General features: G+C 41.9%; 1 protein-coding gene across 6 annotated transcripts in view; it reads right to left on the bottom strand.

Moving 5' to 3' along the window:
- The window catches only part of CDK13 (cyclin dependent kinase 13), a 231,348-nt gene that overhangs the window by 75,556 nt on the left and 139,973 nt on the right, over window positions 1-15,819 (bottom strand). For all 6 annotated transcript variants that reach the window (XM_033930257.1, XM_033930258.1, XM_033930251.1 and 3 more), the window contains exons 8-9: window positions 8,393-8,494; window positions 6,208-6,285 (exon numbers count right to left, since the gene is read on the bottom strand). In XM_033930257.1, the coding sequence (XP_033786148.1) occupies window positions 6,208-6,285; window positions 8,393-8,494 (180 nt within the window). The remainder of the gene's footprint in view (window positions 1-6,207; window positions 6,286-8,392; window positions 8,495-15,819) is intronic.

Here is a 15,819-nt window from a genome sequence, read left to right as displayed (position 1 = left end):
TGGATGTAAGGGTCCAAAAATTTGAAGAAAACTCTTCTTGCATTTAGAACTGTTTTGAACAGATTTATGTTCCAAGAGCAATAAAAAGTGTAAGCAATTTCTACAGCTCCAATAAGAAGGGGGAGCCCCAGATAAATGAATGAGGAGGAGCTTAACTAAGATGGCGGTCTGAGGGTGCTCGTAGAACACCATCGAGTCTTACCTCTTACTTATGGTGAAGCAAAAATCGAAGACCCGGGTCTTTCCATTGGTACCCGGGATGCAATTGCAATCATCTGGCCCGATGGATGCATTCGTCGAGCGGGGGCCTAAAGAAGTTCCGGCTGAGATGGCCATGGCTAGTGGTGAAGGCATATCGGAGAGCCCTTCAACCTCTCTCGAGGCAGTCAGCTTCTCGCTGGAAGAGCGTAGAACGCCAGTGCAGCCACTCCCCCGGCCAATGGTGTAGGAGACAGGGAGAGAGGGGTGTGGTGGCCGCATCCGTAGGCTGTGCAGAGGAGGAAGAACGGGCAGTACGGAGAGTGACGGCTGCTTCAGCAAAACAACTGCCACTGCATGGAGTCTTGGAATTGCAAGAGGGTCTACTAGAACCCCCATTGACATCTTTTTCTTCAGGTTCTGAAAAATCTAAAGATTTGGAATTGCTCCATTACAGAAGCCCCCAGTTATTGATTTAAACTCTATTTGGGAAGCAATCTCACAGTATCTTTGGGTTCTCAATTACAAACACTAGCCACTCAATGTTCTGGGATACTTTCAGATTCTTTAATGTTACAACAAAGAGTAGGAAAATTGGAGAATAAATCATTGGAGCAAGGAAAAAAATTGGAACGTTTGGGAGCACAAAATCACCTCCTAATGAAAGAGAATGTTAACATTAACTTTAAGTTGGAAATATTGGAAAATACAAGAAAGAATAATTTAAGATTGATTAATTTTCCTAAATCACCAACTATTTCAGCAATTGAAATGTTTAAAAGTATCTTCTGGAGACTGAAAATTCCACAAAACTAATTTCCACCTATCTCAAAGATTTACTATATTTCGGTGGGAAAACAACAGGAACCAGCAATTGATTTATTGGACTTAACAAATTTATTAGAGTCAGCAGGAATGTATCACATTAGTTTAGCTATACTTTTTGTTCAATTAGCCTTTGACTCAGATAGAGATTGGCTCTTGAAGATGATTTTTTAAACATAAAGATTGTTTTTTTAAACATAAAGATATACTCTTTTTGAATCAAAAAATTAGAATGTACCCTGACGTGTCTAGGCAAACACAAAAAAAGAGGAAACAGTTTTTGCTTTTGAGACCCCAGGTCTTAAAACTGGGAGCTACTTTTGTATTAAGATTTCCATGTAAACGTTTGGTTAATTTTAAAGGAGCAAGGTATATTTTCTTTGATTCTTCACAGCTATCTAGGTTTATTGTGGATAATGGTGTGGTGACAGCAATAGACAATTAAAGATCACCTAGTACTTGTTCTTATCGCATGTTATTTGCCACATCATTTTCTTTAAGCCCTCACCATGATAACAGGATTGCTACCCCCTCCAGTCACCAAGGCATGTTTGAACATGCCTCTTTTTAAGATGTCTTTGTAGCTAAAAGGTTTTGTGTGAGCTGTAAAATACCACATTTTGAATTTTTTAAAGCGGACCCTAGTCCTAGAAAGGTACCATTCTTGGCTTTTTGAATCCTGACTGATTTTGTGAAAGCGAGAGTGATTTGCCTCAAAAGGAGGGAGCAATTTATTTTTTCTCTCCTAGCAATTTCCTCTGATGCTGCCCGAGGACAAAATGTGGCCAAGTCAGGTTTGGCTTATCTAATAAATTGCCATTTCCTTGATATCATTGATCTACTCTGTGTTTCTTTCTGGGGGTTAAACACTTTCCTGTTTCCAGAAGGGATCATTTCCAGTGACTTAGATTGGGGAGGGGAGTAGTGGATGGAGCTGGGGTGAAGTTACCACCATTCATTCCTATGGGATAGGAGGGGTGTGTGGTCATGGAAATGGTGCGAGTATGGCATGGGTGGGGAGGGGTGTGGGCGGAGTTTAACCTGGAAGTGGACGCTGATTGGTTGATCCTCATCTTATCTCACCTGCCAATCAGTTTGACATGTAATGTACCCATTATATTACTGCTGTATCTCAAAGATATAGCGAAATTAGAAAAGGTTCAAAGAAGAACGACCAAAATTTAAAAAAGGGTTGGAATTCCTCTCATATGAGAAAATGCTAAAAAAGTTAGGGCTCTTCAGTTTGGAAAAGAGACGGCTGAGGGGAGATATGATAGAGATCTATAAAATCCTGAGTGGTGTAGAACAGGTAAAGGTGAATTGATTTTTACTCTTTTAAAAAACTTATAAAGGGGACATGAAGTTGCATGGAAATACCTTTAAAACAAATAGGAGGAAAAAATTTTTCACTCATATGTTTATGCTCAAGAAATCATGGTTGGAAAATGTGGTAACAGTGGTAAACATATCTGGGTTTAAAAAAAGTTTGGACAAGTTCCTGGAGGAAAGGTCTATAGTCTGCTATTGAGACAGACATGGGGGAAGCCACTGCTTGCCCTGGGATTGGTAGCATGGAATTTTGCTACTACAGTCACACCTTGGATAGTGAGTAATTACATTACATTAGGGACTTCTATTCCACCTATACCTTGCAGTTCAAGGCGGATTACACAAGAGCTAACTGGACATTTCCAGTGAAGTTACAACAGTTTTTTTTTTGGTTTGTTTTTTTTTGGTTACAAGAGAGGAGAGGTAGCTGGATTAATTCCGGAAGAACTTTCAAATTGGATATTAAATTGACCGTACATTACTATGTGATATAACAAATAGATTACAGTTAGAGTACAAATAAGATTCAGGGATCTGAATACTTGGTTGGTGTTTTGGGGAGGAAGAGATTATTTAAGTGGAGGTTTTGGGGGAGAGTTTAACTAGGAGGTGGGGGAAGGGTTGGGTTAAGATATCTGGATAAATTTTTTGAAAAGTAGGGTTTTGATGTGGTTTGCAAGTGTTTTACAAGACGAGCAAAATGTTTTATTAAATTTTAACTCGATAAATGAGCGTTGTCTTGCAGTACGTGCACATATTGTGCGTCACATCATCAGAATTCAGTTGAAGCGCACACATCTTAGGTTAAGTGCAGCTGAAAGTAATAAATGTGTCATGCCTAATTTACCCACATGCACGCACAGCACAGCATACAGTATTTTGTATTAAAGTTTTTGGGTTGTGGAATGAATTGTATGAGTTTCCATTACATCCTATGGGGAAATTCGCTTTGATATACGAGTGCTTTGGATTACAAGCATGCTTCCGGAACAAATTATGCACGCAAGCCAAGGTTTTACTGTACTTGGGTTTCTGCTAAGTATTTGTGATCTGAATTGGCCACTGTGGAAACAGGATACAGGGCTAGATAGAATCATTAATCACAGCCAGTACGGCTATTCTTATTGCTATGTTGAACATTTCAGAACAGCAATTTATAATTAGTTTCTAATTTGAAAAGAAGCCCCTATATGGCGCAAAGTGTTACCTCCCTAGTCAACTGGTTTGAATCAGATGTTCAGAAGACAAATAGGAGAAACTGCCTTCACAGCAGTGAAGGGCATGAAAACAACAACAAAGGAGACCAGATGGTGCTCAATCCTTTTATTTTAAAACAGGCTCGACACAATCATGTTTCGGCCCAAGAGGGCCTGCCTCAGGAATCTTGTTATTAAATGATAAAACCCTAGATGTATTAATCCAGATGTCCAAGTATTGCAATAAATGGTCTTTAAAAACACCAAAGTGATGGCTGGCAACAAGTGCAGCAAAACCACATAGGCTTGAAAATGAAACTCCTGAGGAAGGCCTTCTTGGGCCGAAACACGATCGTGTAGAGTCTGTTTTAAAATAAAAGGATTGAGCACCATCTGGTCTCCTTTGTTGTTGTTTTCGTGCTGAATCAGATGTTGCCAAATTCTGAACATGGTTCTTGACAGCAGGCAAATTTGAAGTTTCAGGCAAGGAGTTAATGCCAATAATTGCCTATCTTCTAAGATATCTTGAATGGCTACTCTTGTGGGACACAGTCAATCTGGATCAGGCAAGGGCCCAAGTCTGCACTTGGGTTAGGCATTACTTCTCTTTTTGGATTAGCAATTTCATCTCCGAGTCCTTGAATCACAGTTGGTCAAATTGGTGTCAAGTGCTCACAGGGCTGCGTGAAATCTCTTCCCAAGTGGCTCTGGGATAGATTCTTAAAACTTTGCGTTAAAAAACAATGGGTTGCTGTTGCAGCCGTTATTGTAGCAATTTAAAAAAGTGAGTCATTCTTCAAAAAACGCACATGCAAATGAGGTTGGCAGTGAGTAATGAAGGTTCACTAAATTTACATGTGTCCATCACTGGTGATAGCGATCTGCATATACGCAGAATAAATGCTCAAATCGAAGATCGGAAGGAGGGATGCCCACTCTCTTCTGCCGCCAGTCAAGCAATCCCCTGCCCCCCAATGGCAGAGGGAAAGATACCCACTCCTTCCCTCCACCAAGCAACACCCCCCCTCCTGACAGCAAGAAAATTAGAGAAGGAAAAAATTAAATGCAGTTCTGATTCGGACCACTCTCAGAACACTCAGCACATACCGCCATCTCGACTCATCCCAAAAGAGAATTTTTAACCTCCCTAGATCTTCCTATTTGCCAGACTCCAGCTTTCCTGCATTTTGCAGTATTAGGGCAGCATTTCCAATTTTACACGCCTCCCTTTGGCCTAGTTAAGTTAGCCAGACCTTTCTCTATGGTAATGGTAGAAGTTGCAGCTGCCTTGTGAAAGGAAGATAATTTAGTGCATTTCCATTTGGATGACTGATTCAGTCATTCAGTCACACAAAGTCTTACAAAGAAACTGTAAGGGTCACCAAGTCAAGTGGGTAGAATTTCTTCAATATCTGAGATGGCTGGTCAACCCAACCAAGAATAAGCTTTGACCATCTAAAACTCCAGAGTATTTGGGAGCATTTTAATACTAAGCAAAACAGTGTTTCTTCTGAAAAAAGAAGTTGCAGCTCCAGGTTCAGAACCTGAGTGCCTGGACAATCTGATGACATGGAACAGCAATGTTGGAATTGGTCCCATAGGCTAGGACGAAGATCTCCCTCTCAATGGTCACCACAGAGACAGGATCTTGATATTTTGCCTCTGTCCAGGGAAGCCAGGAACATTTTAACATGGTGGTTACAAAAATCCAACTTGGCATGAGGAATGCCAACTGAAGCTTCAGAACTGGATAATAATTATAGTGGCTTCCAGCTTCAGTGATTAGGGAGCTCACTGTCTGGACAAGTGGGCTCAAGGGCAGTGGTTCTAAAACCAGATTCAACATGGTCTATCAATTGTCTAGAATCAATGAGTCATTTGGCTAGCCCTGATTAGATTCAATCTCCAATTCAGAATAGGGTAGTTTGCATTCTGTTGGACAATACCACAACAGTGGAGAATGTGAACAAGAAAGGAGACATGAGGAGCTTCCAGGAGTCAGCGGTAGCTCCTAAGATCTGTGCAGATCTCTCAGCATTATAGGCTTGATATTCAGGCTCAGGACGACACAGCCTTGGGGGTCAGAGCTCTGGTTTCAGTACTTGTAGCTTCCTTCTCTAGATGATCAGTTTGTGTCCACACTGGTCTGATGGGATAAGGAAGAAGAAATCAGATCTTACCTGCTAATTTTCTTTCCTTGTGCCAACAGACCAGTCCTGAGACTACTCAGAGCAGTTTTTTTTCCTTTTCTGCATCTGTTAAGAAACATGAATATCAAGAGATATGCATTCTTTTCCTGCTGTTTAGTCATTTTTTAGATTCCGTATAAATAGTTCAAGATATCTTTTTGTTGGTTATTGTTGATTAGCTTTGGTTCTTTGAAGAATTGCTTTATTTACTACTTTAAGATAAATACCAACTAGCCACTGGCTGCACAGGATACTTAAGTGGAGATGTCACAAGTCATTAGTTCAGTCTCCACCTGCTGGCAAGAGAGCATAAACTAAGATAAGATCTAATTTCTCCTTTAGACAGCAGTACACAGACTAATCTTTAAAAAAAATCTATCTTAGTAGGTTAGACTCATTCTATGAGAATTATTGGTGGAAAATGCTAAAATATGTATACCAAATAAATGTGTCTTTTGTAAAATAATTACCTTATTAGCTCCAACTGAAGCAGCTCTTGATTTGCTTGAAAGATTGGCTTCTTAGTAAAAAGTTCACCAAGGATACACCTGTAAGGTAACATTTTTGAGGTAGATATTAAACAAATTACTGTTTAGTCAGTAACTACTAGTGCTGCCCGATTCGCAATTCGAATTGATTCTCTGATTCACTTTGGGTGAATCAATTCGAATTGGTTTGTTTTTTAAGAAAATCGGACTTACCGATTCGTCGGCCCCCTTGTTAGAGACCCGTTCGGGCTTTCCCTCTGCCACTGGAGTCCTTGCTTCTGATGTAATTTCCAGTTTTCACAAAACCAAAAGTTACATCAAAACAAGGACTCCGGTGGCAGAGGGAAATCCTGAACGGATCTCTGGTGCAGATCTGTGGCAGCAAGGCTCTCTCCTTCACGGCAGCAAGGTTCTCACCTCTCTGGCCAGGCAAAAGCGGTGGTAGCGAATGCAATTCACTACCCTGCCGCTACTCTGGGCGTCTTCTCTCCATTTGGCCGCCCAAGTGGAAACAGGAAGTTTTCACAGAGGGTGGGCCGCAGTGGAGAGAAGACACAAGGAGTAGTGGCAGGAGTGGATCACTACCGCCACCGGCAAACCTCTTCCCAGATGCATCCCTCCTGCCGGACTCTCTTTGGGAAAAGTGTGGGGGTGTGGTGGTGATGGGGGCTTAGGAATGCCTACAGGTTTGGGGAGGTCTACTGATGTAGGGGGATCTGGAGAGGGGGTGTCGCAGGTTGGGGGGATTGGGAAGTTCCAGTGGGGTGGCGGCAGTTTAACAGGTTCATAAAATACGATTGTATTGCGCATTTGCAAGGAAACTAAAGAAAAAGCTTAGCCCAGAGCCACATCTTGTTTTAAAGCAAGAAACTTTCCCGCAGTACTGAATTTTTTTACATACATCTGGAAAAATCCTGATTTTAGTTCCAAAAAAATTCAACATTTTGATAACAAAAATGCAAACACATAAGAGTCCTTGTCCTGAGCAAACAAATTCTTATTATGCTTTTTGCATTACTATTGCAAATAAATTGCTCCATCTTTCTGTGTAGTTTATGAAGGAAGATATTCTGTTCGCACATCTGTGGTATTTAAAAAGTTAGGAGGTAGGTAGTTGACCACATTGCTTCAAAGAATTGTAATGGTCATTGCTGAAGTACGGTCTTGAGACTTTCACTGCTTTGTACTAATTTTTTTTTCCCCTTTGTATTTTTTGTAATCTGGAGTCAAGTGTTCATGATCCTCAGAATATAACGAGGAAATATCCTTGTACCAGTCACTCCGATGCCTTAGATAGTGTAAAACCTTTTTCTTTTCTGGCTAAAATCTTTAATAATTGTGCTACACCACAATAAATATTTTGTGTACCATAAAAAAAGGTAGATGGAGGGCGAGGGGAGATGGAGAGTTGGTGGACTGGAGAAGAGATGAGAGAAATAAACTTGGTGGAAGGGGGGAGATGAACTTGGGGAAGATCATGGAGAGGGGAAATGGTGGGAAGGATAGAAGAAATAAGGATCTAAAAACAGGAGAGGGAGAGAGATGGTGGACAATGGGATTTAGGGAGGGAAGGAACAGAAAGGAAGAGAAGTTGGACACAAGGGATGGTGGGTGGGGATACAGATACTAGATAGAAGGGTAGTTAGAAAGAAAAAGGGAGAGCTGGTGGGGAAGGAAGGAGAGATGCAGGATGACAGGGTAGTTGAGAAAAGGAGAGATGGTGGATCTGGGCAAGAGACCCTGGCAAGCAAGTTATCAGAAGACATTTGTTGCAGAGCCTGGGACCAACATGATTTGAAAAATGACCAGACAACAAAAGGTAAAAAAAATAAAAAATTTTATTTTCTGTTTTGTGATTATAATGCGTCAGATTTGAAATTTACATCCTGCCAAAGCTGAGCTAGGATTTAACAGAGAGGAAAAGTCTTTTGTTTGTTTATTTTGTTTACACCACAGCACCAGTGTGGGTAGGAGAGGGCAAAGGGGGTGAAGAGGCTATAAAATAAACTCACCAGGATGTTTGGAAAAAACACCCAATTGTGCAGGAAAATCAAATCGAAAAATCGATTCAATAGGCTGAATCGAATCGAAATATTTTTTTTCCTGAATCGGGCAGCACTAGTAACTACTCATATTTACCTTGTTTAGGTCTAAAAATTGTCCTTACCCACAGCTCCAGACATCAATCGCAGGTGTGTAGCGCTCCTCCCCAAGCAGTAGTTCAGGAGGCCGATACCACAGTGTAATAACTTTGTTGGTATATGGTCGACTGCAAAGAGAAAATAAAGATATAAAATCAAATTTTATTAAGTTTACTTTTCTTTGTTAAAATCGGGATTATGCATCTCCAGCCATTAACAACAAAATATTTTATGCAAATTCAGCCAATGTTTTACCAACATAAAAGGAAAACTGTGAGTGCAGAAAAATGGTCTTCTGCATTTCACATTTACTGGTTTTCTTGGTAGTAAGGCAAAGCTATTTACCAGTAACAGGAGTTCAGAGAGAGCAAGACAACCAAATTGCTTGCCTGTAGCAGGTATTCACCATGAATAGTAATATACAAGTACACACATACTCATCTATTATTCTTTAACAGTTGCTTTCAATATAAGATATGTTAATCACTAACAAGGACCTTAGAGTAAAAACTGATTGCATATGTGCACAGTAGTGTATCTTAAGGTTCCTGGAAACTGTTCTAAGCTGAAGAGGCTTCTCCACGTGGGCTTTGTTGAGTGATATCACCCATCTGCGAGGGTTTGACATCTCATTTGTCCTTTGAAGGTATCTACAATTACCTCTAATAAAGATGCCACCAAAATATCTTCAGCAATTATAGAATCTCCTTACTTATTCATAACGCTCTATATCAGTGTTTTCCAGGTTGATCCTAGAATACCCCCCTTGTCAGTCAGAGTTTCAGGATATTCACAATGAACATGCATGAAAGAGTTGCATACAACTGAAGCAGTGTATGTGAATATCCTGAAAACCTGACTGACAAGGGGGTATTGACTAGTGCTGCCAAATTCAGGAAAAAAATTTTGATTCAGCCTATTGAATTGGTTTTTCGATTCGATTCTCCTGCCCAATTGGGTGGGGTTTTTTTCATACATCCTGGTGGGTTTATTTTATAGCCTCTTCACCCCCTTTGCCTTCTCCTAACCACACTGGCGCTGTGGTGTAAACAAAATAAACAAACGAAAAAGACTTTTCCTCTCTCTGTTAAATACTAGCTCATGTTTGCGGTCTAACACCAGCTCTGGCAGGATACACGTTTCAAATCTGACATATTGTAATCACAAAACAGAAAATAAAATTAGTTTTTCTACCTTTTGTTGTCTGGTCCCAGGCTCTGGTTGTCTTCTGATAACTTTCTTGCCAGCGTCTCCTTCTTTCTGCATGCTAACCATCCATCTGTCATCTCTGTCCTCCCCTTTCGTTTCCCTTCCCTCCCCAGGAGATCTGGTATCTTTCCTTTTTTTGTCTCCCTCCACAGATCCACCTTTTCTTAACTACCCTTTCATCTAGCATCTCTCCCTCCTTCCCCACCACCCCAGGGTCCACCATCTCTCCCTTTCTTTTCCCAAGTACCCTCTTATCCAGTATCTCTATCCCCCCTCCACACCATCCCTTGTGTCCAACTTCTCTCCCTTTCTGTTCCTTCCCTCCCTAAATCCCATTGTCCATCATCTGTCTCCCTCTCCTCTATTTTCAGACCCATTATTTCTTCCCCCCCCAAATCCAGTATATGCACATCACTTTGAATCCCCCCTTCCCTCCCTCCGTGTACTTCTACACCAGGGCTCCTCTCCCCTGAAGTTCTGTCCCCCCTGAAGGCCTGCACCTCCCCTTGAAGGCCTGCACCCCACCCCTGAATACCTGCCTGTCCCCCCTGACGGCCTGTGCCACCATCCCTGAAGGTCTGTTTCCCCCTTGAAGGCTTGTTGCCCCCCCCTTAAAGGCTTGTCCCCCCCTGAAGGCTTGCCTGTCCCCCCCCCCTTTGAAGGCCTGAATCCTCCCCAAAGGCCTGCCTATCTGTCCCCCCCTTTGAAGATCTGTCCCCCCCTGAAGGCCTGCACCTCCCTCTGAAGGCCTGTCCCCCCCCCTGAAGGCCTGTCTCCCCCTGAAGGCCTGTCCCACCCCCCACCCACCCCGGAAGGACTGCGTGTTCCCCCTGGCCTCCCTGCACCGTTTACCTTAAAGAAGAAGCCTGCAGACAAGATCGCGATGCTAGCAATCTTTGCACTACTTCAGAGCTATTTGCTCTGCTGTGGTCCCGCTCCTCCTCTGACATCAAAGGAAGGATCGCGGCGGAGGAAACAGTTCTTAAGCAGTGGAAAGATCGCTAGCATCGCAATCTTGTCTGCAGGCTGATTCTTTAAGGTAAATGGTGCGGGGAGGCCAGGTGGGGGAAGCCAAACACCAGGGGGTGGAAACGGACACCAGGGGGAGGGGGGAATCGGACGCCAGGGCAGGAAGCAGACAGCAGCACTTCCCGACTGACCCTCCCCCTCTAAAGCAGGTGCGGCAGCGGCCGGCCAGCAAGAGCAGCGCTGCCACTCCTGCTTTAGGGGGCGAGGGTCAGCTGAATCGGGAAGCCGATTTTTTTTTTTGTTTTGAATCGATTCGAATTGATTCACCCGGTGAATCGGGCAGCACTAGTATTGACTTAGGAAACACTGCTCCATATAATTATTGAGGAGAAAAAGTTCCTCAAAACAAGCCTTCTTAAATACAATACAATACAATACAGTATCTTATATATCGCAATTCTCTAAAAGGAAGCTATGCAGTTTACAATAAGATTTAGATTAAGTTTTGGAAGTTATATTTTTAGAGTGTTAGATGGTTGTTAGGAGGAGTGGAAGATAAGAGAGTGGCTATAGGGAAAAGTATATCTTTAGTTTCTTCCTGAATTCAAGATATGTGGTGGGTTGTCTTAATTGTATTGGTAATTTCTTCCAAATGAGACCTTGGTATTGAATGCAATAAGAGGCTAATAATACTTTTTCTTTTATTGGTCTAAAAATCTCTCAAATTTATGAGCAGCAAAGAAAATTTCTGATTAGCTCTACTTAGCTTAGCTTTATTTATGATTCTTCCAAAAGCACTAGACAGCCTTCATTTTGCTTAGAAGGATGCTTATATATGCCATTTAGAGCACTGAACACCAAATGTAAGCAGCATTTCTGCTCTTACAAACATGACCAACAATGTCCATCTCAAGATGGTCAAAATAATACATGGAGAACTCTGATACTCCACTTCTTAGAGGCTTGATGCTCTCTACGATTTCCCGAAGGGGGACATTTGTGTTGCAATCTAAGAAAAGATACCACATCTCAGTGCACACTTATTTGATGTGGTTTGTCACATTTGAATCAACATCTTCTTGATTACTTAGCCAGCTGAATAACTCAATTTCTAAGACTTGGTCCCTTTTCTTAGATTGCGATACATTTACAGAGTGGTGGCCTAGAGGTTGAGCCAGATGTTCATTTATGGCCACAGGCACTCGTAACACAGTGACAGTCCTAAAGCTAATCTAGCCAAGGGCCACCATAGATACTAGGTGTGCTATTTCAAAGCTGTTCTGAAGCTATGGGGATCAGTCCCCAGGGCTGAAGATGAGACTTATTTTATGAGAATGAACATTTCTATCCCACTTCTGCTCCAAGGCTAGATCCCTCCCCCACCATCAGAATGATGGTGTTCTTGGCTGAAACCACCAAGAGCATTCATCCCAGGACGGCAAAACTGCTGCTCATTTTGGAGCCATAGAATAAGCCTTCCCAGGACAATGTTAATTTTAGGACAGCATCCAGGGATGATCAAGCCATCAGGACATTCTAGCTGCAGTTGGGCCAGCAAGGATAAAGAAACAAAATAAACCTGGGGCTTCTGGATATGACCAGGCATGAGAGCAGCCAAAGGCATACGAGGGCCTCCAAAGACTAGAATTTTTTCTGGCGCCTCCTCAGACATGGCATTTATAAACGAAGGAGACAAACTTGTTGGCAAAAGCTCCAGCTTCTCCCAATAAAAGATGGCTGATCGAGGATGAAGAGGTCTTAGGAGAGGAAAATTTCCCATCTTGGTTAAAAGGCCTTCCAACTAAAACAATACCTCCTCTATACCATGACACCAGCCCCTTATTTGTGAGACGGGATGGGTATTCTAGGAGTCCCCCTTCAGTCTATCCTGGGATAGTGCAACTAAGTACATCCTTGATGGGGAACCTAAGTTTCCCAGTTCATTTCCCTGTGGAAATGTCTCTAAGCCTGGTCACCAAGACTTCCGACCCCCTTCCTCCCTGCAAGCTCATTGCAATCTTCTCAAAAACTGTTAAGTCTAGGAAGGGGAACTGGTCAGCAAATTGAACTGCAGAGACCCCTTATGCTGAATGATTCGCCTGGGGCATCAAGAGCTTTCAAATTGCCCATTCCCCCCACCAATGATATAGGCAGCTATCTTTGGCACCGGTAGCTCTGATGCAGGTGAAGAGATAAAGCAGTACTGATAGCAAAGTGGTTCAGAGGCTCCAAGTTATCCAATGTAGCCAGATTCAGCCAGATCCACTCCTACTGCATTAAAAGTTTACAATGTAGTGATGTCCAAGGCTCTTGGTTACTCAATATAGCCAAATAGAGAGCATGTCTCCCCTGATCCTTGACTATATTAACAATTTGGTGGCTCTGAGGCTCCTGGCCATTTGACAAGGTCACAGTGCATGCATCTCCTCCCCTCCCCAGCACTTATCTGAAGCCAACAGGATCCCCTCATTTACTCTCAAATGCTCTAGCCTTCAAACTCCCCGGTTTGCACAACTGCTATTGGAAGCTATTTTTTCACCTTTTTTTTTAAACATGAAATTTTATCCCAGGGGCAAGGGAAAAAAGGACCCCCCCCCCCAATATGAAAAGAAAAGAAAACCCAGGAATAAGGGGGAAGGGGTGTATGAGGAGGAGACAATCCACAAGACTAGCTGGATCTGAGAGAAATCACTGCCTCAGATGAAACGCTCCTCCAACGCTGAATCTTCAGGCTGCCAGTTGGGACCTGTGTCTGAGCCACAAACCCCCGCGGACAGGAAAGGAGGGTGGTGAAACACAGCTAGCACCCTGCAGGACTGCACTGAGCCCGTCTGAAGCAGTAGGTGAGCAATGCTACCAAGGAAATGGATCCCAAGCTCCAAAATTTTTTTGCAGTCTGGTCAACAGGTACCACAGAGGGATTGGCCTGTCAACTGCAGACTTTAGTCTGCTTCTTCTAAATGCAGGCAGAGCTGAACCCTCAACAAGGGAAGCTCTGAACATTGAAAGCCATCCAAAATTTCTGAAAAAGACCGAGAAAAAAAGAAATATACAAAGCAGATCAAAAACACTCCTGGCTGGCTTGCTTGCAAAAAGAAAAACTGAAGAGGGCAGCAGAGCCCTCTAGTGAAGGAGGAAGGATTCAAAAGCTGGAATGGATTCCTTCTGCACAGCTCTTAAGCATGGGGATGTTACTCATCCATCCAGAATGGCACACCTATTGCACTAGAAATAGATTTCATTCATATTCATTGAGGAAATCTTGAACTAACAGGATGATGAAGAAACAAAACAACACACACAAACACCTTTCCATGAGAAAGCTGACAGACCTTTTCAATGACTACAATACAATACAACTTCTTATATCCTGCAAATTTCAACATGAAATCATTGTGGCTTACTGCAAGTTGAGTTACATTTGTGATATTGTGTTACTGATAAGCAAGTTCGTATTGCCATGTCATTTTAAGGACATCAGTCTGTGGGATGAAGAGGGCTGGGAAGAGCTGAGTCTACTGGAGAAAGAGATATGTCTTTACTCTTTTCCTGAACAGGCAATGCGTGGGTAATTGTCACAGATAGGCAAGTAGACTGTTCCAGATATGTGGCCCTAGGAACTCAAAGGTAGAGTTAAATATCCTCTTCTGATGTACTCCTGAGGATTGAAACGGTATCTTAAATTGCTGCATGGTCCTTGAATTGAAGAAGGTATGTGAGACCAGAATGCTGACCACTAGTCTGCTGGAATTTTCTCCAAAGATAGACTTGTGAATAATACAGGTTAACTTATAGTAGATTCTTTTTTTCACATGTAGTCAGTGTAAGAGTAGTAATGGGCTAGCCCTCTCAAAGCAGTGGGAATGGAAGATCAGCCTTGCAACTGAATTTTGGAGCACTTTAGACATGTGAAGGCCCAAGATACCCAATGTAAGAATTACTTTAGACAAAAGGGAGAATTGGTAAACCAAGTGGTTTAAAACTGGTAATCTTTCTTCCATTTAGGATGCACAGGAGGCTCCACATACAAGACTTGAGGGGAGTATGACTCTCCAATCAGATCTAGTGTTTCCTTTCATTATTAGTATTCCGACAAATAATGCAATCTAAAATTTAGGATTCACAATCATCTCCAAATTAAGAGTTAATATCTAGTACTAGATCTTCATTTTTTTTACAGATCCACAAAAAAAGGTATAAATGCAGTTATGCAATAGATGCTTTAAAAAAAAAAAAAAAAGTGGCAGAAAGAAAATTGATAAAATTGTGGGGGGCACATTCTCATAACCTTCCCAAACCAAGACAGATGGAATGAGGGCCAAAGATTTTGTTCATCTCAAATTCTGCACTATAATGGGAAAAAAATTCAAGCCATAATTTATTCATATTCACAGTAATCATACCCTAAAACCTCTCAACAAATTTTTACACCATTCATAAGGAAAAGATTCCTGCAGCTGCTATTGTAACATAGGAGATATTTATTGGATATCCAATATTTCTATTTTGCCTGAATTTATTTTATATCCTTTAGTGAATTCAGGGATACTTGGTATAAAGTAAAGGTCAGAAAAAGGATCTAATTAATATAAAGCACAACTGACCTCTTAAATGTAACCAATCTATAGAGGGTGATCAAAAAATGTATACAAAATGCTCAGAGATGTGAAACTCTGAAGGGAAGGTTGAAAAACCTCCCTTTAGTAAGAGTTTACCTTCCAGTCATTGTCACTTGATCAAACATTCAAAGGCTATGATGATTAGTTTGAATTGGGTATTAAAATCTTTCAAATATTCAAAAATTCCCACCAATATCTTCTCTCTTCTTACTTCAATCATGTAATCATGCAAACGTCACTGCATTAATGAGATGGTAAAACTTTCACTTAGCTCATAAACAGGATTTGTGGGGTCCCAACGTGGCCCCGTTTCGATCCCTGCTTCAGGAGACCCGAGTGGTACACATTCAAAAGAGTTCCTGAGCTCTATTCATGATAATTTTATAGCTTCGCGACTTGCAATCACATCGCTGCTGGAGGTTGGAATACTTAGAATTGACTTCAACAACTGTCCATTCGTGAGGCTGAAGAATTCTGCTGAGGTTGTCTGCCAAGGCATTCTGCTTGCCTTGTATGTGCTGTAGACTGCCCTCAGGAAAAGATTGCGGGCCATTGTCCAAAGCCAGATCTTTTGAGCCTCCTGACAAAGTGGAAGAGAGCCCGTGCCTCCTTGCTTGTTTATGTAGTACATTGCTACTTGATTGTCCGTGCGAAGG

The sequence above is a fragment of the Geotrypetes seraphini genome, chromosome 2 (assembly GCF_902459505.1).
Source record: "Geotrypetes seraphini chromosome 2, aGeoSer1.1, whole genome shotgun sequence".
NCBI lineage: Eukaryota > Metazoa > Chordata > Amphibia > Gymnophiona > Dermophiidae > Geotrypetes > Geotrypetes seraphini.
The sequence above is the reverse complement of the archived record's forward strand: the minus strand, read 5'-3'. Positions and strand labels throughout refer to the sequence as shown.